At 40.5% G+C, this 23,785-nt stretch overlaps 2 protein-coding genes across 2 annotated transcripts; one reads left to right on the top strand and one right to left on the bottom strand.

Annotated features, from left to right (window-relative positions):
- Nucleotides 1-1,902: 1,902 nt before the first annotated feature.
- Nucleotides 1,903-4,348, bottom strand: LOC148098771 (uncharacterized). Its single transcript, XM_087850710.1, has one exon. It carries the CDS (start codon nucleotides 4,212-4,214, stop codon nucleotides 1,971-1,973), a length of 2,244 nt encoding a protein of 747 aa, XP_087706836.1. The 5' UTR covers nucleotides 4,215-4,348; the 3' UTR covers nucleotides 1,903-1,970.
- Nucleotides 4,349-8,831: 4,483 nt separating this feature from the next.
- On the top strand, nucleotides 8,832-12,770 carry LOC148098772 (tapasin-like). Its single transcript, XM_087850711.1, has 8 exons — nucleotides 8,832-8,951; nucleotides 9,073-9,246; nucleotides 9,318-9,593; nucleotides 9,744-10,073; nucleotides 11,926-12,273; nucleotides 12,350-12,442; nucleotides 12,568-12,587; nucleotides 12,699-12,770. Exons 1-8 carry the CDS (start codon nucleotides 8,906-8,908, stop codon nucleotides 12,711-12,713), a joined length of 1,302 nt encoding a protein of 433 aa, XP_087706837.1. The 5' UTR covers nucleotides 8,832-8,905; the 3' UTR covers nucleotides 12,714-12,770.
- Nucleotides 12,771-23,785: the final 11,015 nt, after the last annotated feature.

A 23,785-nucleotide genomic window follows, 5' to 3' on the forward strand; every position in this document is an offset into this window, starting at 1 on the left:
TGGGGATTTTCGCCGTTTGAATAATGTCACGGAGAACGACCGTTACCCCATTTCCCACATCCAGGATTTTTCCGCCCACCTCGCCGGCACCTCGATTTTTTCTAAAATTGACTTGGTTCGGGGGTATCACCAGGTTCCCGTGCGCGCCGAAGACGTCCCCAAAACTGCCGTTATTACCCCTTTCGGCCTGTTTGAATTTTTGCGCATGCCGTGCGGCCTGAAAGGCGCGCCCAGACTTTTCAGCGGTTGATGAACTCTGTCTTGCCTTTCGTCTTCGTGTACCTTGACGATATATTGTTGGCCAGCTGTTCTGAGAGTCAGCACGTGTCCCATCTGCATCAGGTTTTCCAGCGCTTTGCGGCACACGGCCTGATCGTGTGCCCGACACCTTTGTTCCGAGGTCGTTGGACTCTTCGCAGTTTGTTTTTGTCAGGCATGACGCTCATAGGCCTCCGCTGCGTCCACTGTATGACGGCCCGTTTAGGGTTATTCAACCGGGCCGGAAGCATTTCCTTTTGGATTTTGGGGGTCGGCAGGAGGCTGTTTCTATTGACAGACTTAAACCAGCACATGTGCTTCTGGATGATCAGGTGGTGCCGGCGGCATGTGTGGTGGACCACTGGAGGGCTCCACTCACACCCAGTTCTCAGGAAGTGTCATTGCTGTGTTTTGGAGGGAAAAGTATCCAGTTGTGTGGTGATGAGTAATAAACGAGCAGTGTTAATTGAGAGCTCTCGTGTTGTCTGTGTTTACCTCCACAGCTTCAAAGTGGGCTTTCTGGTGTTGGAACAGGTCAGCAGGTTTCTTAGGGGGGCTGTGTTATCGGTGCATGTGTGAGTTCAGGGTGGTTATGGCTTTGGGGAAGAAACTGTTTTTGAGTCTGTGGGTTTTTGTGCTGATACACCTGTAGCGCTTCCCTGAGGGAAGCAGGCTGAACATGTTGAAACCAGGGTGGGAGCTGTCCTTGATGATGTTTGCTGCTCTGCTGAGACAGCGGGAGGAATAAATGTCCATCAGGGAGGGGAGAGGTCAGCCGATGATCTTCTGTGCTGTCTTGACCACACTCTGAAGCCTCACTCTATCCGCTTGGTGCAGCTGCCGTACCATACCGTGATGCAGTAGGTTAGCAGGCTCTCAATGGACGAGCGGTAGAAGGTCAGCAGCAGGTTGGAGTTCAGCTTGTACTTCCTGAGGACTCTCAGGAAGTGCAGCCGCTGTTGACGACCGCTGAGATGTTGTCTGTCCAGGAGATGTCAGCAGAGATGAGGACACCAAGGAACCGGAAGGTGTGGACCCTCTCCACACACTCCCCGTTGATGTAAAGGGGGGCCAAGTCAGTGCTGTGTCTCTTGAAGTCAACAATGAGCTCTTTGGTTTTCTCAGTGTTCAGTGCCAGGTTGTTTTCTGAACACCATGCTGCCAGCTTCAGGACTTCCTCTCTGTAGTCTGCCTCGTCTCCCTTTGCGATGAGTCCGACTACCGTGGTGTCATTAGCAAACTTGATGATGAGAGTGTTGTTGTGGGTCAAACTGCATTCGTGGGTGTAGAGAGAATACAGGAGGGGGCTCAGCACACAGCCCTGTGGGGAGCTGGTGCTCAGTGTGCGAGTGGAGGAGAGATGAGGGCCAAGTCTTACAGTCTGGGGCCGGTTTGTGAGAAAGTCCTTTTTCCAGGCACATGTGAGAGGAGGGAGGCCAAGAGTGACCAGTTTGGTGATGAGGATGTCCGGGATGATTGTATTAAAGGCTGAGCTGTAGTCCACAAAGAGCATTCGGACGTAGCTCTGCCGTTTCTCTAGGTGACTCAGCACAGCGTGGAGGGCTGTGGCGATGGCGTCTTCTGTGGATCTGTTTGCGCGGTATGCAAACTGGTGGGGGTCAAATTCTGGGGGTAGGTAATCCTTGATGTGCTGAAGGACTAGTCTCTCAAAGCATTTCATGATTACCAGTGTGAGGGCCACAGGGCGGTAATCATTCAGGCTGGAGATGGGAGACTTCTTCGGCACTGGGATGATTGTGTCTGATTTTAGGCAGGATGGGATGGCTGCCTGATCCAGTGAAGTACATCTGGACTGGGGTCTGTTGTTTAATTATGGGGGTGTGTTGCAAAATCTTTGGAGAGTTGCTGGATAATCTGGAGGGTCTGCTGCTTAAATTCTGCAATGCCAACGTTTTGCCTACGAGAGGAGGGAGGAGATAAACCTTTTTTTCTGTCTTTTGAGGAATGCTGGAGATGACTCTGGTTGAGCGCCCAACCTCAGACTGCTGATATGATTTCGCCACAGAGTTTGACTTGGCCTTGGTGGAAATCTGAGGTAGCGGGGTGTGCTTTGCGCTCACCTCAAGTGTCAGTTGTTTATTTTCTTCTACAAGGCTGCTGTTCTTAGCCTCATATACAGAAAGGATTCGCTGTGTTGTTACTAACTGCTTTTTGAGGTTGCGATTTTCCCACTCACATCTGTGGAGTTTCTGTATGGCATCTTTGTTTTGAAGTGCAGCCTCCTGATTCAGCGTTGACCGTAGTTCTTTAATTTCTTTGTCCTTTTCTGTGACCAGCTGTTTATATTTGCATAACAGGCGGTCCCGGCGGCGCTGTTCAAATACTAATGCGTGACTGGACATGTGCATTTTTCTTTTAGCGTTAAGTCTGTTTGTTCGCCACTGCGAGAAGATTTTTTCCTGCGTTTTTGCAGCGTATTTGTCCAGCTCAATGGCAACCTTTGAGGAATTCTCCTCACGCAGGTCCTTTACCTGCTCCGTCAGACGGTCAATTTCCTGTTTTTGTCCTTCAATCGTTTGTCTTTGAATTGAACTCATTTGAATTTCAGTTTCCAGCTCTTTTATGTTTTGTTGCTGCTGAAACACAATTTCTTTGTAGTGTGTGAGCTCTTTGTCCAACTTTTCTTTGTCTGCCAAAATCTGGACCAGCCTTTTCTTAACTACGTTGCGCTCCTTGTCGACACAGGCAAGTTGTTTGGCCTGTGTCGTCTGCGCTTCTGCCTGCTTTTGTTTGGTGAGCTCCAGTTTATTTTTCACAGCAAAATACCTGGTCTGAGACTTGGATAGCTCTGCTTGAATCATTTCTCGTTCACTATTCTTTTGTTCTGCGTCTTTTGTCAGTGACTCTATGGTGTCCTTAAATTGACTGATCACGGTCTTAGCCTCAGATAACTCCTTATTAAGTTTTTCATGCTGAGGCCAAAACTCATCGTGCGTCATCTGTATTTTTAGTCTGTGTTCTGTTTCTTTCAGAGCATTTCTCAGACTGACAATCTCATGATCTTGGGATGTCATTTTCTTGAAGGATTCCCGCCTCTCACTTTCAAGTTTGGCTATTTGTTCATTTTTCATCTTCAGGACTTTCTCCAGGTGTTGCGTGTTAGAAAGCTGCTTTGAGGCTTCCTTTGTCTGACTTTCTATTTCCTCTCGTTTTTCTTTTAACTGTTTTACTAGTTTTTTATTGTCCAAGTTCTTTCCCAAAAGCAAATCTGACAGTTCATTTTTTTTCATTATCAATGCGTTTTTCTCCATAATGACCCTGTCCTTTTGCTCTTCAAAATCCTCTGCTTTTTTTTGCCATGTTTTAATTTCAGCTTTTAATTTCTCTTCTTGTGCCTCCACTGTTTTAAGTCTGTCTCTACATTGAAACAGCGTGCTAGCCTCTACAAGATATTCTGATGTCCTTTTTTCAAAGTTGACCCTCTCTTCTTTGAGCTGGTCCTGGACTCTAAGCTCATTTTTTATCTGTTCTTCTTTTTCCTTCAGTTCTTTTACTTTTTGGTTTTTTTCAGTGGTCACCTGCTCTAATTTTTGCTTCAGGGCCTCATTTTCTTTGTTCAGTCTATTGACTTTTCCTTGAAGACGAGACAGAAATTCCGCATCTTTTTCTTTCTGCTCCCGTCTCTTTTTTTCAGTGGCATGTTTCCTTTCCAGGTCTTTGCATCTCTTTTGAAGGTCCAGGATTTTTTTCTCATATTTCTCTGATCCTGCGGCCTTCATCTCACATTGAGCCAAACGTTTTCTTAGTTGGTCTATTTCTGAGAGATGGGCGCGGGCTTCCTGTTTAAGCCTCGAAATGTCATCCACACGTTCTCTACACACCATAACAAATTCTGATATTGTCTTCTGCTGTTCCTTGTTTAAAGCCATGAGGTGTTTTTCTCTTTTTCTTAATTTTTCAATTTTTTTATGCTGTAATTCTAGTGTGGCAGCCATTTTTAAATGAATGTATTTAATTTGTATTTATATTGTCCGCGCAAAGTTATCAAGTGCAACCAGTTATCTACTCAACTAGGTAATGTGGGTTCCAAATGGAAACTCAAACTAAAAAGCTAGTGTAGTGCTTACAGTTTCTGTCTACATGGGGTGCATTTGTGGGTTTTCTTGAAACCTGACTCCGCCCCCTACAGCTATCATCAAAGACAATTCTGTGATGTCACAGATGGCTTTGAAGAAGAAATGATGGTATGTGTCATTTTTGCTCTTCTGTTCTTAATTTTAGTTTAATTTATTCATATTGCATGTTTCAGATATGTTGCTAAATAACAGACATACAAGCTGATGACTAATATTAGAGTTTTTACATTCTTAGATATCTTGTGTCAGACATGTGCCAAACTCTATTACTGACAAACTGCACAGACCTTTTAAGCACTTATTCTGCAGGAAAAACATTCCCCATCAGCATTTTATTCTACATAAATCAATATTACTGCTTGCTGCTCATCTTTAAGGTTGAACTCAGTTTAAATACATATATGCAGTGTAAGGTAATATTTGTGTGTTTACTATTTCTTTCTGAATGACTGAACCAATCCTGATGAGACATAAAAATTGCCTAGCGCACTGTGAGTGTCAACATCTGTATGAAATATACAAATATTTGACATAAATCCCACAGTTGTACATGTTTATGATATTTTGCAGTTCAGCTGAGCACCAAATGGAATGCCATAGCACGGAATGTCATGGGTTAGAATGGTGTGTCACAATGGAATGTACCATACCATAATGAACATAGTGCATGTATGTTTGATTCAAGCATGTTTGTTTTTACACCATTATATATATATATATATATATATATATATATATATATATATATCAATAAACAAACAAACAAAAATGTACCAGCTTGAACACTGGTGTGACTGGCCCACTGCTACATTTGGAGACCATGCTTTCCACACATACCAGAAAAAGAAAGAAGTAAAAGTGAGAGAGATGCACAGTAAGAGTGGACCATGACTTGTAGCCTGTAATTCACTCTTGTTTTGAGGTCATTTATGTCCCCGTGGCTTTCACGTTAAATACTGTAATCTATTTCAGAAATGTTACTTGAGAACCTGCAAATATCATTTTGCATTAATGATATTTATGGTTGTTTTGTGGCTGCAATAACAGACTGGAATTATTGACAAATGGTTTTCAGAAATGCATTCTTTTCATACATCCCCCCTACAGAGCTCTGTGTGTTTTGAATGCATTTAAACAGTGCATTTTTCTTTCCTTTGTAGACCTTTTCACATCACCTTTGTAGCACAAACTTTGAAACATATGTTTCTGACATTAATTAGTGTTTATCGAAATGAAATAAAATGCCTCAATTTCAAGAGGGGATATGTTGTCATGTGTATGCTACTTCAGATTAAATACATTTACCACAGTGAGAGAATTACAGGTAAAAGTTTTTACTTCAACATACAAGTGAAGACCTTTTCTCTTACATTGGGTTTAAAGCTGTCAGAGAAAATATCATGTTCTCTATGCAGCTGACTGCAGATATGTGGAAATCAGAATCTGTGCAGGTCTGAGATCAGCAGTTTTCATAAAAACCGAATTTATGCTCCTGTATAATAACATGTATGATTACTCCCTTTGACTTTTCGTGCGGAACTTTCTTGTTAAAACAGCTGCAACCTTCACTGACAGTACATCATACAGTACTTTAGCCTCACCTAACCCTACCATAAATTTATACCAATATTAAAACAGAACTGTATTCAACATAAGGAGTGAACATGAGATCTGAATCTGAGAGCATTGGTATTGATAATACAAAATAAACTTAAACCTTGTTTAAACATGTGCCATGGTCTGGTCTTTCTCTTCTTGTGACTTCTTGATGTTTGTAAATACAATAGATAATAAAAATAAATTTAATATACATATAATAATGTACAATACATTATGGAGTATGCTTCTGCTGTGAGGTCCTGCCTTAATGTACTTATGCAATTAACCACTGGACAGGTATGTTTATAAATAATATGATATTAGGCCAATTTTCTTATACATATTTTTGACCTGGAGGCAGAATTAATTTGTGAACTGAAAAAGGAAAATGCTTATTAACTTGTAAAGTAAAAACGTGATGCATTTAAGGTTATCCTGTTTGGTTTTTGTTTAGGAAGAGAATTTGTTCCACTGTGCGATGGCCGAGTCTGTTTCTTTTCTTGGAGATAATTTCTCCTGCCTTAGAGAAAATCCTCTCACATGGAACAGAAGAGGTTGTAAACTGACAGCGAAACAACTAGTAGCTTAGGTGCTCCAACATTCTGAAGAAGCAACTGCTATCCCAATTGGAGATCGATGATGTACAACACAAATGCTATGGCAAGGACAGGGCCAGGACATCACGTCAGGGCGGAGATAGTATCACCCTCATCCCATATTGGAACCAAGCCCAAGTACAGCTGATTCGATGAAGGTGTTGAGTGCTAGAGAGAGAAGATTGTGGCTAAGCTGTGGCTGATTATCAAGTCTATAACGTTCAACTTTCAAAGTAATCTTTGAAGGTCTACTAAAAGATGTGAATGCAGCGTTACAGACAAACTGAAACCAACCAGCTGATCTAAACCACAAACAAACCAAACACTGAGATGCTTGGCTAAAAGATGAACAACCACAAGAAGCAGTGCCCTCCATGGAGAAGGAGGCCAAAATCAAGGCAGTGTGGAGGGAAGTTAGCCCTCCACAGAGCTGCAGAAAGGAGTGTCTAAGAAGTACTCAATGGCTTGGAAACTGCCAAGCAAAGAATCACAACCATGGCCAGTCATTTGAAGATGTAACCAGAGAGATAGAAGGCAGCTGTACTCCACTGAACCATTCATGGTTCAGTGGAGTACAGCTGACAAGCTGACAGCTGACAAGATCATTTAAATAAGATTTATGGCACATAAACCAGATGTATCAGGCTAACTAACCACAACTGCACACCACTGACACCATCACCTGCGTGGCTTTGAATGATTCAATCGTGCCATCTCCTATAAACATGCAGGTCATACGGACTATGCTTTTAAATTGTCTTTCTTTGTAAGTATGGTGATCCTGTCCAGTGATTCCCACCAAGTGGATCCTGGGAAAAATTCCATCCACGATGAACGTTAGCAGGTAGGGAAAATAGATAAATACATAAATGTACAGCTGGTTTATTACATTATTACATTATTACAGTTCCCTCTCAATGGCAGGGAAACCATATGACAATGGCCCACCAAGGCAACATTTGGTGGAAGCACTGGAAGACCATATGGAAGAAGGATGCAACCCCTAATAGTAATGTTTCAGTAACTGGTGGAGCTAGGACAGCACCCTCCCTGAACAGGATCCTGTAACTGTCACAATTCAGTTAAGATTAATTCAGTTAAGTTCAGGTAACAAGGAGATGAAATTCAGAAATTTCAAGTTATTATCCAAGTTAAACCAATTTAAACTGGTTTAACTTGGATACGACCACCTGAGTATTCTGGGAAGATGATATTGAAGTCTGGATCTTCTGCTCTTTCCACACTGAATTATTGCAATCTCTTTATGAAATGGAGCTAGTTACAGTCCACTGGGATTCAATAAAGCAATCAAGTGTGGGATATTTGTTTAAACTCTGTTGTTGTCAGGGAATACTGTATCCACAAATGTAAATATTTTAAAACCAAACAGTGAAAAACTGATTGCTTAATGAATTTAAATTCTTGAGTAAATTGCTAAAACTGGCAAGTGATAGGAAAGCCCTTACTTTAGAATAGAATAGAATAGAATAATCCTTTAATTGTCCCAGAAGGGGAAATTTGGTTGTAACAGCAGCAAGAAAAACACATATACAAACAAACAGGACACACAGGACACAGAACAGAAGTATACACATTTTCTTTTACATATTTACATCATGGACAATAGTTACCAAAAACAGAGCACTGTACAGTTATTAACATTAAATAAAAATAAATACAGAAGTTGCTTTACCTGGCCATTTTAAATTAATTTGAGACAAGTTCCTGCTTTCTGATAGTTTATAACTTTGTTTTAGCTTCTTAAAGACACAGTTTTTACACATGATTTTTATTTGATGAATACTTGTTTCTTGTCTGTTTCTTGTGCTATTGTTCATGAATAAAGTTTTTTGTAAAAAAAACAAAACAAAAAAACAAAAAAAAACCCTCCTGTGCTGTGGCTGTGGATGTGCTCTGGTGCACTCACAGCAACACCTCAGGTCAAAGGCAGTACTACGAGTTTGATGGCGTAAAAAAATGGAAGCATAACCTACAGTTGACTCGCTGAGACGTGTGGAGAAGCCTCTGTAGAAATACAACTGTGGGCATGATTATGGATATTTTGTGAGTAACTTGTCACACAGTAGTACGCACTGGACACAGCCAGATTACTACTAAACAAAACAATAACTAGGGGTCCCTTTAACAATCTAACGTTGAAACTAGTGCAATTTAACGGCGAATATTATTATAATTTCATATTTTCCCTCTTACTTTGTGTGCTGCTTGTCACGTGATCGGAGCGTCTGCAAAGCCAGTTTTTTTTTCTTGAAAATGAAAGTGAAAGTATCCGGAGAAACTTCGAGCGGCAACCGAACTAAAGGGGATTTTCTGCGGGGTCACCAATGAAGAATCATGGGTTTAATCTTAAATATCCTTATTTACTTGTGTCTAAGTGCAGGTGAGTTATTGTGCAAGGCTTTGTCACCGCGTTTTTAGAGCTAGTGTGGACGCTACACTCGACTGCATGAATGGAATCATACGCTTAATGATGATTTTGTGCATATGTCTGTGTGATTTAGGTGTGTGGAGTATCCAGAACCAGTGGCTGCCCTGTCAGTTCACTGACGAACATGTGTTTACTAATAATGAGGGGCACACTGAGACTCAACTCATCCACAGAGAGGCTATGCTGCAATTTGGTCAGAAAGGAGATGCTCCTGTTAACCCAAACGCCATCACTTTATTAATCACTGGTGAGTTACTGCAGGCTGCATGAGGAGAAGGCTGAAAGACATTTGATTTGACTGCATGTGTCCCATTCTAGGATCAAAGTTGGACCTGAGGCGGTATGTGGAGGGGGTGGAGGAAGAGCAGCTGGAGTGTGAGCTACGCAGATACAGCACAGAGGGCATTTATGTCCGCTGGCCTGTCATGGGCGCCCAAGAGTACAACCGCTGGTTCCTCTGTACCCTCAGACACAGCAGGGGCCTCTTTACAGTCACTGGTTTCCTCAGGCACCCCTCTGACCAGCCTCCCCCAGGAGAACAGGACTACCGCAAATGGCCCCCCATCCCTGACAGAGAGGTACTCACCACCACAGGTAAACTCAACATATGAGGATTTCAGAATCAGAAAAACATATCTATCATATGAGATACTTATTGTTGATGATGCATGTGTAGTTATGGGACATGGTGGGCCACTTGTTTTTAGAAATTTGTGCAGACAGTCACCAGATCTGTTTCCACAGTCGCCATGGCCATCAAAACAAAGACTCCTTCAGTGAAAGCAGGCCTGATGTCCCAGCAAAAGCTCCACTGCCAGTTTGACGTTGACCACAAGGGTGCCAACATCGCTGTGGAGTGGCACTGGCAGCACCGGGGAGAGAGGAATAAACTCTTCAGCTACACCAGCCGCACCGGGCACACCCAGGGGAGCGGCGTTGGGCTGAAGGCTCTGGCGACTGGCGATGCCACCTACACCCTCGCCCTGTCTAAGATGAGCAGTGAAGGGACCTACATTTGTTCAGTGTCAGTGAATCCACTGTTTGGCAGTGTGGACATAAATCTGCACATCGAAGGTGAGGAAATCAGATGATACAAAGTACTAATATTAATTCTGCCTGTTACATTAGTTAAACTGAAAAATGGATTATAAAGGGGACTGATTCTGTTTTGGGTTTTTTTTTTGGTTTTTTTTAGTTTTTCTGTCATACTGATACTGTTCCATATTAAACATGGTCAGATTTTCAGATTATGATAATAACAAATATCCATATCTAGACTTTAAACAGTTTTTCTACTCTTAGATCTGTATGAAGTCAGTGAGAGTGGATATCCCTAATGTGGTTGTAAGGAGAGAAGCCCCACCCATCCACTGTTTTAATCTTTTGTTCATAAGGTCCAACCAATCAGAAGAAACTTGGTGTAAAGGGGGAGGAGTTAGTGCTGAAGAGCAATTTCAAGACCCAGTAGAAGTTAAATCAAGATTATTTTGTACTGTGCATCATGTAAAGCTGCTCTACTGTACAGCAAGAATGAAACAAATGGGGCTGGAAATTAGTTTAATGGGTTCCCTTTAGTTAGGGATAATGGGCACTTGAATGGACAGTGGACCCTGAGAACTTTTAATGAGCTTCAGCTGAGATTTCATCTACTTTCATTTCATGCTCTTCACAGCTGACACACCAGCTCCTTTCAGTGCTTCATGCTCAGGCAGCATATTACCTGCCCTTCTAGGTCCTGACTTCATCCAAACATTGCCTAGCGTTGTTTGACATAAGGTCAGCACGGCAAAGACTCTAATCGGCCCACTGGAAATGTGAAGAAGAGCACGAGTTTTAAAAAATACAGTTAAAAGTGTATTTTTATAAATGTTATAGTTGTCCTGCTGATAGAGAACTCCCCCACAGCCATTCATGCTACAACAATAAAGTAGCAAATAAACAATTAAATGACAGAAAAGTTACTGCATTTTTACTGTCTGCTCTAGAAATGTCAGCTTTTTTAAAAAACAAAACAATGCTTCTAGAGTAAAATAAATAATAAAAATAGGAAATTTAACTTTCTGCCTTATAATTATAGGACACTACAGGTAAGGAGCTACCAGAGTTTTCTGTAATGTTACACTTTTTTTTAAAAATAATTTGAGCCAAAAAAGTTTAATGTAGTTTACTACAGCAGTATGTTGTATGTCTCATGTAGAACAACAGAGATGTATTGTTGAAATTAGTTAGTTAAACTCATTTACACTGATAGAAATGGTAATTTAACTGGTCCAGCTCGCTTAAGATCAAAGTGGGCTCTATGTGGCTCATGATGTAGTTGTGTCTTACTGTCAACTTTTACATTCAGAAATTTCAAATGTCTCCAGTTCATATGATCATCAGCGATCACAAACACTTTTCCTTATGACAGCCCTATCTATCCAGCCCCCCCAGTTTATCCTTCATTGCTCCTTCACAGACACCACACCTCTTGGCTACTACAACATATAATCACTGAGTTATTCTTCTCTAACTCCAACTGAGTTACACATTGTTCTCATTCATTTGTTATATTGTTAGCTTGAAATTAAAGCAGTGGCTTCCTGTGTCAGTTATATTCACAGCAACAGTCAGTTCAAGCTGCACTTGGTGACAGTGGGGAGGAAGAACTCCCTTTTAACAGGAAGAAACATCCTGCAGAACCAGGCTCAGGGAGGGGCGGCCATCTGCTGCAACCGGTTGGGGTGAGGGAAGGAAGACAGGATAGACGACATGCTGTTGAAGAGAGACAGAGATTAATAACAATTATCCATCCATCCATCCCTCCATGATGGTTAATGAAATTCACGTGTGATTTTTTTCAATGTTTCCATCACTTAGAACACAGAAGCTGTGGATTCATACATTTGGGATAACTTTTTACATTTTCCATTCTTTCTCTCCTAAGAGCCTCCTCGTGTCTCCCTCAATGTGGGACCCACCTTCTCACTGCTGGAGGGCCAGGAGCAGAAAGTTGTGTGTGAGGCAAACAGCTATTACCCCCTGGATGTGGAGATAGTTTGGTACGAGCAGGACCCGGCAGCGTCAGGCCAGAGGGTTGGTGCTCCTCTGCCCAAGGTACTGGATAACATCCTGCTGTCCAGCCACAAACATAACCAGGACAGGACCTACTCGCTGTCAGCTTTCTTCTACCTCAAGGCTTCGCTCAGGCAGTCTGGCAAACAGTTTACTTGCAGTGTCTCTCATCACTCCCTGAAAGTGCCCATCAAAAAGAGCTTCATTCTGAATGTGGAAGGTGAGAGACGTCTCAGTGTAATACTGTAAACTATCAGTAGGGAGCAGCAGAGTCTCATGTGTGTTATCTGTTTCAGAGCCAGGGAGCTGGATGTTTAACATTGTTCTTGGTTTGATTGTGATCGTACTGCTGGTCATCCTGATTGTAATGCTGCGCTACCTGCACTCAGGTGAGTGATATAAACAGGCCGCAAACCCACCAGCGCCTCCTGGAAACATACATGTGTTAGCTGTTTGTGGAGTTACATGAGGTGTTGATGTCCTAAAGAGTAATTTTCATTTATTTTCTCCACAGCAAGGAAAAGGGCAGTAGAGGTAAGATTATATTATTTAAAAAATGCATTTGATGTAATGACACCAGTCACAATGATATTTAATTACCTTTGTTTTCAATGATGTGTGTGTTTTTGTGCCTGTCACGAGCAGAAGAAGCCATACTGAGCAGTGCTGATGGCCTGAGCAGAGCATCACACCCATCAGTGAGAACAGCAGCACCCCCCCCCCCCCCCAATCTTTTTTTTTAATTTTAGAAATGCTGAAATGCTTGACTTTAGTTTTTAGGTGTATTTGGGTTTCTGTGAAACTGATTGTTTTTGTGTTGCACTGATTTAAGTTTAATTTCATGGACTCTGAAAGTCTGATTGTTTTGTAGTAAAATATGGTTTCTTTGCCAAGAGTAAACCATGTCCATACAACCTAAGTCCATCCTAATAGACATGCCTGCTGTGCATTTCCTCCTATTTGTAATTAACTGGGTTTGCTTGGCAGTGTGTTCTTGTGTTTATTAGAATCCTGAGAGAGTCCTATTCATTTTCCTGTTTTCTTCTTACTATAATATTAATCTAAATGCCTTTTCTTTTACTCCAGGAACAACAAATTAGCAGGACAGCACTGCTGCTAGGCAATGGCTATATTCACATGTTTATTCATGTGAATCATCACACACTAAGAGACACCTTAAGCCTCTTATTATCAGGCTTAAGGTTGGTTGGCGCAACCCACAGACTGTATGTAAAAGATGGATGTAGCCACAGTGATCTCACCCAGTAGTTTCTGGATTCCCCACTTTGAAGGCTAAGCCTTGGGATTTTGGACGATACCAGGCTGTCTTTTAGGAGCAGTAAGAGACAATATTTGATGATGGGGGTAGATTGTAGATATTGGCTAGCTAACTTGGTTAGCAAGCAACATTCATTAAATTAAGTATCTGCTAAATGGGGGCTTCAGTTCTGGAGAGTGAAATTCCAGTATTTTTACAAATGTTTTGAACATGCCAAACTACACAGCAGGTTATATTATTTATCGGACAATTGTATTACAAATATAACATCCCTAACTTAAACCTTACTTGTATCCAAATAGATGAGTTATAGAAAAATATCACATATTACATGACATTAAGAGAAGGAAAGGTCGAAACTATCCATAGAGTAGACTTTCCTATACCAGTCTGTAAACATGCTTTTTAACATGGAAATCTATGGGGATTGATTTGCTTTTTTTAAGCAAACCTTAATTGGCCAATAGTGGAACTGCAGCTTTTTTCTTCTTTTTTTTTTTTACTCTTGAAGGACTGTTGCTTGGTCTGAACTGCTTTTTAGAGACTGGTCTTAACGAAACCCATTTTATCAATTGGGATCAGGGGTGGTAAAGAACAGCTGGAGCAACCACTCAATGTTCATAATGCAGCAATCGTATTTTAAAGGTGCCTTGTGGTGTTTTAGACCACTTAAAGTGCTGCAGAGAAAGTTTTTTTGAACAAATTTGAACACGTTCATGATCTTCAGGTGTGTGGTTTTTTTTTCAAACAAACAAATCAAATCCATGCTCCGATAAAGAAATGAAAATGTTTTGTTAGATTTTGTGGAATTACAGAATAGTTTTGATTAAAAACACTGAAGATAACTGGAGTGTTTGTTATTTACAAGAAAAGTGTACCAGGCACTTGGAATAAAATACTGTGTATCTAGCGATTCTACTGCTGAAAACCTGTTGAATAATGGGAATAAATGAGAATGACGGCCACTAACTTAATAGCTTATGGAGTTTATATTATGAAACGTTTTTGCACTATCTTGGCAGCACATGGTTAAATAATAAAATGTTTTGGAATTAAAATGTATTTTCTGAATATTTTGGACTTGGAGCACTCACTAACTCAACAATGAGAGTGTTTCATCAGATTCCTCAGGTTGATGTGTGCTGCTGAATGCTAAATAGTTGCTGCAGTCTTGTAATGCAAATAGACAGTTTTTTCAATTTTCTATGTTGGCTTTCTTACTTGTTCAATCATAGTTTATGAAAACCAGATTAACTCTGTTGCAGAAAACAATTTTTACATTTGTGTATCTGTTTTTGCATCATTTTGCAGCTAGGACTTTTGGATTGAACCCAAATGTATTGTTAAAAATGTAATTAAACACATTTTAAAATAATTTTTAAAAGAAAGAACAAGAGAGGGCAATTGCTAAATTCTTTTGTGGGAAAATCTAACTTTTGCTTATTTATGTGATTGTTTTGTAGATGCTTTTCAATGTTCCTCTCATACTTACTTTACAGATCTTATAGCATTGCTTTAGAAAAGTTGTCTTCATGTTTATTTAAAAAAACAGAACAACTTTACTCTTAATGTCTAAGTTCCTCTGCTTTTCAGTTGTATGAGCAGAATGTTGTACAAGGACTTTTTTAAGCTGAATACCTAAAATGTGAAATGAGAATTGACTTTTTATTTGCAGTGTAACATACTGTTGACTTAAACACACACGCCACATCCCGACTTGTGACATGAATCTCCTGCTTTCATCTTGCTCATGGGAGCCCAATTGGGGTCTCTGAGCCCTTCCTTTATAAAATACATGACTTGTGCATTAATTTTTGAAACCAAGCACACCATTGTTTTTCTTGTGACATTACCAATAAGTTTGATGTGTCACATGGCCCTCTTCCTATTGAAAAAACTAAAGTTGTATCCAAGATGGCCGACTTCTAAATGGCCACCATGGTCACCACCCATCTTGAGGAGGACAAGATGGGTGGCAGCACAAACACACACACAAAAAACAAAGAAAAAAAAAACACAGCTGCAGAATTATTAAAGAAAGAAATATTCAATCCAAACATCATCTTGCAGAACTATAATGACTCATCGCAATGCAAGATACTCATTTTGGTGTGAACATCCACATTTTTACCCAAGACTTCTGGGTTTCGAAAAAACAAAACAAAAGAAACAAGTACTTGAAAATTCAGCAGCTCTTGATGATTTTTTTGATTGTGGACAGAGGTCTTTTCCATAGACTCACATGTATTTGTGTGCATACACATGCGTATTTATATGTCCACATACAACAGGGGAGGAATGTAAATTTTGTTTTTCATATAAAAATCGGTGTATTTGTAATCTTCTTTGAACATTGTCGTAAGCAATTATGAAAAGTAAGTCTTGTAACTTACTTTCATTTACATCAAAGCTTCTTGTAAAACTTATCGACCTCCAGAAATGATCTGCTTTCACGTCACATTCTTGTTTTATGCCCTCTGTTCCAGCTCTCTCATTACAGACATGCACTCAGTACAATAAAAAAAAGAAGGTGCTTGTAAAACTTGCTGACCCTCTCTGCTTGTATATGTCAGCCATCAGCACAGTGATGTGCACTGATGAAGAGGAACATATAGGATGGAGTCCACAGAGACCATTTGCAGGGATAAACTGGACTTAACTTCGATTGATACGAGATGTGGGTTTGTGTGCGTGCTGCCTGCCTGCCTCTGGTGCCCTAAGGGATAAAAGTGTGTGTGTGTGCGTGCGTGCGTGTGTCCCAGGGTTTGATCACAAATGTTTAGGAGAGACAAACACATTAAAGCAGATTTAAAGCTGTCTAAGATGTGCCACAGGCAAAAGGGAGGAAAGGAAAGAAAATTAATTAAAAAAAATATAACAGACTTCGCTTTTCATATTCTTTGAAGTAATGCCATGTGTCAAACGAGAGCAGAGCACAAACACAGCCATTAAAAATTACAGACAAACCAGGCAAAGGCTATCAATCTCAGGATAAACAATGACCAGATACCATCAAGATTTCATAATAAGAGGGATGATATGCTTACACATATACGTCATGTTTGAAAAAAACAAACAAAAACAAACCGTTATCAGTGCTGCAGTGTTTTTAAAGTAAAACCACAGTTCACATAAATCCTGCTCCTACCTTCTCCATTCCGATTTTATCAGTTGTCTCCTTGTGAGATGTATTCTGTCTGTTCACAGAAGATGTGAGAGTCTGCTAGTCTGTGGACACCACTGGTGTTGTGACCACAACCAACAGCCAACCAAACTTGATTTATCACTCAAGTGAAAAAGACACTTTCAAAATACTTTTTTCACACCAGTCAAAACAGGGATTGTAAAGAATATACATGGCATTAAACCTTAATTTTTTGCCACTTTATGTAAGAAATGTGTAATATAATACAATACAGTGTTTCCCAACCACTGTGCCACATCACATAGGTGTGCCACGAGCAATGATCAGGTGTGCTGTGGAAGATTATCTCGATATAGAATATTCTCATATAAATCATGGATAATAGATGTAGCGTTGGCCTCTCTTCAAAGATAAAGGCCAAAGAGCAGGAATATGTAGTTGACAGTAAACAAGTAAAAAAAAAAAAAAAAAAAAAAGGTTAAAATGACAGAAATCTTGGGTCTTTATCAATATCTATCATCAAATCTAGCTCTAGAGGAGCTGTGTGTGTCTGGCTGTGTGCTCACGTTTGAAGTGAGGTCTACAATTGCAGTGGAAGCTCTGCTGATAACCTCCATTTATTGGCCAAAGAAATATACAACATGCTAGTTGTGTAATTTCAGTTAAAACGACATCAGCACTTACAACATCATCAACGGCTATATCAGTTACAGATTATCATTCCATAGAAAAAGATGAGCATGACATTTGTGAAATTCCATGATGGCCTAGTTCTGTGTAATTACTGCAACTTTATCCAGTCACAGATCTTAAGACGATAATCCAGTTTGCAGAGACAGGCAGCAAGCTGAGGCCGGTGCTGGATGGGGCCTGATTTCACTGTTGATATACTGAACCACACACACTCTCTGATCCCTGGATGTTGTAAAAGTAGGGAACAATTAACTCACCGTAAGGCAGGAGGCTGAAGATGATTTAATGTTGATCTAACACTATTCTTCTCTGTTGTTTCAATGCTTATCTGTGATCTTATGTCTGTGGACTTGTTGGTACAAGTCACTGGGAAAGAAAAGACAGATCCGACTGTGGAGAAGTCAAGTATTAAAATTTGTACAAATATGCAAAAACTGGCTGGAGTCCCCTGTCATAAAAAATAGTCTGCAGTAACTGAAGAAAGAAAGAAAGTGAAAGAGGAGAAAGGCTGTGGCTGTAAATACCCATAAATGCTCAGTAGTGAGCAGTCAAGTTTTTGGACCTATGTGGAAAAATGCATGCCTTCAGAATCTAGACCGGCAGATGCTTAATGGAGTACACTGGATGCAGAGTAATTTTGGACACAACCTAAGAGTCTACAACCGTGTTGGCAGCTCTTTTAGGTTACTAAAAGAGAGTGATGACTTGAGGAAGAAATCCAATACTTCGATATCTTTTAAAACTGATTAAAAAAAAAAAAAAAAAAAAAAAAAAAAAAAAAAAAAAAATCCATCCATCCATCCATCTTCCTCCGCTTTATCCGAGGCCGGGTCACGGGGGCAGCAGCAAAGAGGCCCAGACCTCCCTCTCCCCAGCCACCTCCTCCAGCTACACTTAATAATCAAAAATCAAAAATCAGTGACAGCATGCTGAGCTATTCAGTTCAGGGCTCTGTACTATGAAGTAAATTCAACACACCCAGGTTATGTTTTTGTTGTCTGGATTCACCCCAACTGTGGCCATCACACAAAGCTGCTTGTCATCCCGCTAAGTTAACCCAGGGGATGTCTCCCTTCATAACATCCACAAACCTCCTTTGAGTTCATGCTTTTTTCCTGTCTGGCAGCTCCATCTTCAACATGCTTTGTTCAGTATTCATATGTCCAAACCATCTCAGCCTCACCTCTCTATGGCTGTGCCCCAATTCAGGGTCTGCACGCTTGAAGTACGCGCAGTACGCGTACTACGTACGGTGCGTATTATACGTACGAGAAGTGCGGAAGTGAGAGGCTTGTGAAATGGGACGGTCTAGCCTTCGTCGCGCTGTTCAGGTTGCCTAGCAACCATGATACTAACCGCGAGAAACGTTTCATACAGCTTTGTGTGACAGAAATGAAGGAGAAAAAAATGTTTTGTTGGTCATTCATTTTTGTCATGACATCACTTTGATTAGTTGAGTATCTGAGGCTGAGACCACGGGACTGTAAAACATGATAGTTGGGCTTCATTTCTGTACTGAAGAGTCATTTCAAGATAATTTAGTAAATAACAATTAGCTAATGTTGTTCATGAGACAAAAAATAATCTCACTGTGGTAATGTAAATATAATATGGCCAATTTTTTAAATCTATCTCCATGTCCTGTGTGGATTTCATTGCATGTTTTTAACAGTTTCTGAGTTAACTGCACACCGTGAACCAGTAAGATCACAAAACACACCTTTCTGATCACTGATCTCTTACTCCTCCCTCCATTACTCTTTAAAAACACTGGAAACACAGTAAAAATGATTATCACATTCAAGTGTTTGTTGGTAAAGTCAGTGGGTGCCACAGAAACTGCAAATTGCTGTTATAGCTACATTATATTGTAGGTAAACTGGTAAAACACTGAACTGTCACTCAGCCTGATGTCTGCTTTGATGACGTAATTTCTATGAATTTAATTTAATTTAATCTCTGATGTCAATAATGAATGAGAACCGTAACATACAGCACACAATGTAATTACCATACAGCCTGGTAGGTGGCACAGGCTTAGTCAGTACCTTTGAACCGGTGTTTTTCCTCTTCAGGACCACATGTTGAGTTTTATATGTTTTTGTTGTTGTTTTATCATAGTCCATGGAAGGTGTTTTACTAATGGTGTCCTATCTGTACAGACTGTACTGATCCTGCTGTGTCTCCAAAGAAAAACTGGTATCTTAAACTCATAGGCAAATTCATGTCAGCTGCTGGCTACACTCTTCACGGCACACATAATGAAGATCTGGGAATATCGAGTGGAAAATCAGTGTCTGAGTGTGTTTAGAGATCATGTGGATATTGCTTTACTGTTTGGGCTTTAATCTCTGTGCGGCGGCTTTGGTTCTTTCCTCCCCACAGTTACTTTGGATTTCTTCCTTTGCTTTTCTTCCATGCGCTTCTTGAGTTCAGCTCAGAGCTATCAGAGCACTCCTCCTATGATGGTGGAATAATAAACAGCTCTAACGGCAGCCTGGCTGTCTGGCTCTTCTCTCCTAAGCTGTTGTGACACATCAGTCAGATTTCCAACATGTAGGGTGTTTGGAAAAGCAAAGCAGCTAATTGCCATCACTGTTCTCACTGACAGAACCTGACTCGTACAGTTTATGTTCAGACTTAACTCTGTGCCCTGCCAGTTTCTCTGGTGAGGTCAGGGTGCATGGAATCTCAGCACGCAGGGAAACCCCCCCCAAAAAAAAAACCAAAACAAAAAAAACCCCAACATGCAGCAGCCTGGAGAGCATGAGCTCAAGCTTGCAGCGCCTGGCCTGGCTGACAATGGGGTACTATCAGCCAGCAGCTATGGATGCTTCGAGTTTTCATGTTGAAACATCACGGTTGTGCAAGAGAGAGTGAAATATGATTTGTATGACATGCCTCAAAACCTATGTTTAAGTTAGATCATAAAATGGGGATGTGTCACTGGATAGCTATGCAGTCAGTGTTATGAACATGTAGGAAGAAAATAGCTAGGATCAGCTCACAGGGGAACTCTTGGTTTTGTTTTTAGGAAAACTTTTTTAGATCTGTATAGTAAAAACAAAAACAAAAACAAAACACACAAACCAAAACAAAACAAACAATTTATGTTGTAACTGGGCAGCGATAAGAACTGACGACTTAATGGGGAGCAAAATGGGACGTGATTAAAAGAGAATCGGTCATCTTAATCACATTTGGCACTTTGTATTTTTAACTTCTCCATCTGTTTGTGTTTGCATGGAAACTGGAGGGGAAGAACTGTAAATGAGAGCGACCTTCAGTGATTAGTGTGCGACACTGTTTATGTTATCTGATCCCCATCTGCAACCTACTACATGAGTTTTAAATGTCTTCATTGTGTGCCATACCTGTGTAACACTTGCTTCCAGCTCTAGGGCCAAGAAGGTGTAGGGTAGGTCAGGGTTTCATGGAGCTGGGAAAAGTTTTGAGTCAGATGATAGAAAGAACCATGGTTACCACAGTCTGCTTTGTAAAGTGTTGTGTTTGTTGTGGTGTGTGGTCAGCACAGCAACAGGTTGGTACTCATTTTGGCCGTCATCCTTTGAAAGCTGAACTCCGAGCCTCACAGTTCCTTCTCTCTGGGGAGACATTCAATCTTTTTCATGCTTGGATGAAATTAGCATACATCTCCTCAAGAAGAAAATATATGTGCCCACAACTCTCGAGTAAGACACATTTTGCTAGTATTATGCCATATTCCTTGTACAAAAAGACAAAGCACAGACAAAATTGGATGACTCATTTCAATTTGACCTCTTGGGTTACCTTGTGCTGCTAGAGGTGTGCTCTGGTTGTGCCGGCTGGTGGCCTTCCTGGACTTTGGGTCCGTTTGATCTCCTTTTGTTTAATATGTGCATTGAAGGACAATATCCCTAACCAAAAAAAATACTCCAGGATTCCTCAGTGTCATGGGAGGCCAAGGTAATGCTATCCAGAGTATCTGGTTAGATATAGTACCATATTTCTTAGAGCTGACTACAATAATCTAAGTTTTATCTGAATTTAGAAGCAGGAAGTTAGAGGTCATTCAGGTCTTTAAGACATTCCTGCTTTTTGGTGTGTGTCTTCTGGCTTCAAAAGAGAGAGAGAAAAAAGAAAAAGCTGGGTATCATCTGCATAACAGTGAGATTGTATGCCATCCCTTCTAATGATACTGCCTAGGGACCATTTATACCATTTGTTCTAACTGACAACATAATAATATAAAATAATTTTTAAGAAGCTAGATTAAGTTTCTGAACCATTTATGTTGAAGTGTTCACTGGGATTGTAATGCAAGGCCCTTAACATCATTATCTGACACACAGGGATACTGCTTTAGCCTTGAGAATCTGCTTTAGGATGCATATAGGGTGGTGGATGGTAATCAAACAAGCTCCAACCCAAAGTGTAGTTTGACTCAAATCTGGTGCAGTTTCAGTTAAATTTCCCAAAGTTGGACCTATACTTTTAAAAGTTAAATTAAAGGTGTACTGTAGCCGTTACAATGTGAAGCCAAAGGTCTTGGCCAAGAGTCAGTTTGCAACAACTTGTGAGTCAGAATAAGTTGAAAACTGAAGCCACAGTACCAAAGGCTGCAGATACCCACTTGGTCTGGTTTTATAGGTCATCCAGTCCCCAAGTACTTGAAAAGCATTGTTTTGTTGTTGTTTTTTTGTTTGTTTTTTTTTGTTTTTTAAACACCCCCCCCCCCCAAAAAAAAGAAACCCAAAACAAAACATGAACATGTAGGAACAGTAGAAGTAATGAAATAATAAGGAGTGAACCACACAATTCTCCATAGGCTGTGGCACTTGAGGTTGTTGTTGTTCTTGAGGAAACTGAACTGTACATTTACGGTTCATCATGCACTGTAATTAAGAGAAAACTAAAGAAACACTAGTTTGCAGTAATGGGGATGTTATTGTAACTATTATGTTTTCATACAAAATACCTTCAAACTTGTCAAGAAGTGAAACCTCTTCAGTTGCACAGCTGTTATCAGTCAGCTGTCCTCTTGCCCTTGGAAGATTTAAAACATCCAGATAACAGGTTGTGTGAATTATGCTAATTAGAAGCTGAGAATAAATGTGTCTTCTGTATTGTCCTCATTGTGGTGTGGTAAAAAGCTGAACATGTAAAAAATAAATTTAAAAATGAAAGCTGTCAAATGATTCAGTGTGTCTCCATCATCTCAAAATAAGTAGCTGTTTATAGATAAATTTTAATTTGTCCTCAGTTTAATGTTAAACTAACTACTATACTCATGAATTCAAGAATGGCAGATGTCATGGTTTTTAATGGGTCTAGTCAAAGGTATTTCCTGTCCAGCTGAAAACCTTCTACCGTATCTCAGGTCTCCTCTAAAAAGTGGAATAATAAAAAATAAAAATTACTTCATCGCTTATCCAAGAGTAAGTCCTGTATTTGTATGTGAACAGCCAAGCTGAGACATGAGGATATCTACAACATAAAGTTTCCAGGACTTACTCTGTGTGGAAACCTCCTTAAACCCAGCATTTCTATGATTAGGTTATCAAAGAAGCTTTGTCAGCTGGAAAACTGACGCTCTAAAAAAGCCTCTTCGAGACAGGTTTGAAAGATGGTGTTCCCTTTTCCAAACTGCATCTCTCCACATGCTTTACACTATAATTTAGAGGCAGGCTTCCGCAGCTGATTTTACGAGTAGGTGGTATTCAGTGCGGACCCATTCAGACAGATGAGTTAAAGACCTGAAGGCACGGAGGATCAGAGGGGAAAAAAATACTTTGTGGTAATGCAGCATGTACTAACCACACTGTAAACCCAGCTGAAACTGGGATTAGGCTTAGTTTTAGTTTGTATTAAGAGTGGTGTGTGTGCGCGCGCACGCTTGCGCGCAGTTCCACAATGCATAAAAGGTCAGGATGATGGATTCCCAGACTGAAACAGCAGGAAGGGACATAATATTCTGTCTGCATGTGTGCGTCTGACATACGCATGGTGTAAAGACAACACACTCCTGAATTTATTGGCTCTCTGGGGCCCTGATAAAACTCATCATGAATTAGCTCATTTGTAGACGACAAAGCAGAGTGTGTGTACTGTGTGTATGTGCGCATTTGGGGGGTGAAAATTGGCGAGTAGGAGTATTCTTTTGCAACACTTGTGTTTTGGTTAATTAGAAACAACGCAAGTCTTGTCATGAAACAGTAAATCAGTGTTTTCTGCCACTGACATGTTTGTTCAGGATTTCTTCACTTCCTCTCATGTTTGTCATTACTCTGCTCTTTCCTGTTTATCTTGTGTACGGGCTTTTGGCTTTTAAAGCTGAAAAATCCCCCCTAAAAAGCTATGAAAGCTGCATTTGTTATCACTGCATATACAATCCTTTGCATGCCCAGGGAAACGTAATAAATGTAAGCTCTCTGCATGTGGATGTCTAATCAGTCTTCCTACTTACATTTCTTTTCCCCCATCAGAAACCATACAGCACCAGAAGACTTTAACGACGTTCCACTGCGTCCATTTCACACTTTTCCTCTTCAAAGCATGAAATAGACATGCTTTTGTCATGAGCTGTGTGCAGGCAGTAATGGTGGATCCAATGTGCAGACAGTTGGTGGCAAG

Source organism: Neolamprologus brichardi, chromosome 14 (genome assembly GCF_056152115.1).
Source record: "Neolamprologus brichardi isolate AB-2024 chromosome 14, ASM5615211v1, whole genome shotgun sequence".
Lineage (NCBI taxonomy): Eukaryota > Metazoa > Chordata > Actinopteri > Cichliformes > Cichlidae > Neolamprologus > Neolamprologus brichardi.

What these genes read in the sequence shown, in the direction of transcription:
- LOC148098771 (XM_087850710.1), bottom strand. Translation starts at nt 4,214, where the DNA reads ATGGCTGCCACACTAGAATTACAGCATAAAAAAATTGAAAAATTAAGA.
- LOC148098772 (XM_087850711.1), top strand. Translation starts at nt 8,906, where the DNA reads ATGGGTTTAATCTTAAATATCCTTATTTACTTGTGTCTAAGTGCAG. An exon ending in TTACTTGTGTCTAAGTGCAG is followed by an intron (nt 8,952 to 9,072) that starts GTGAGTTATTGT and finishes TGTGTGATTTAG; the next exon opens with GTGTGTGGAGTATCCAGAAC. An exon ending in CATAAATCTGCACATCGAAG is followed by an intron (nt 10,074 to 11,925) that starts GTGAGGAAATCA and finishes TTCTCTCCTAAG; the next exon opens with AGCCTCCTCGTGTCTCCCTC.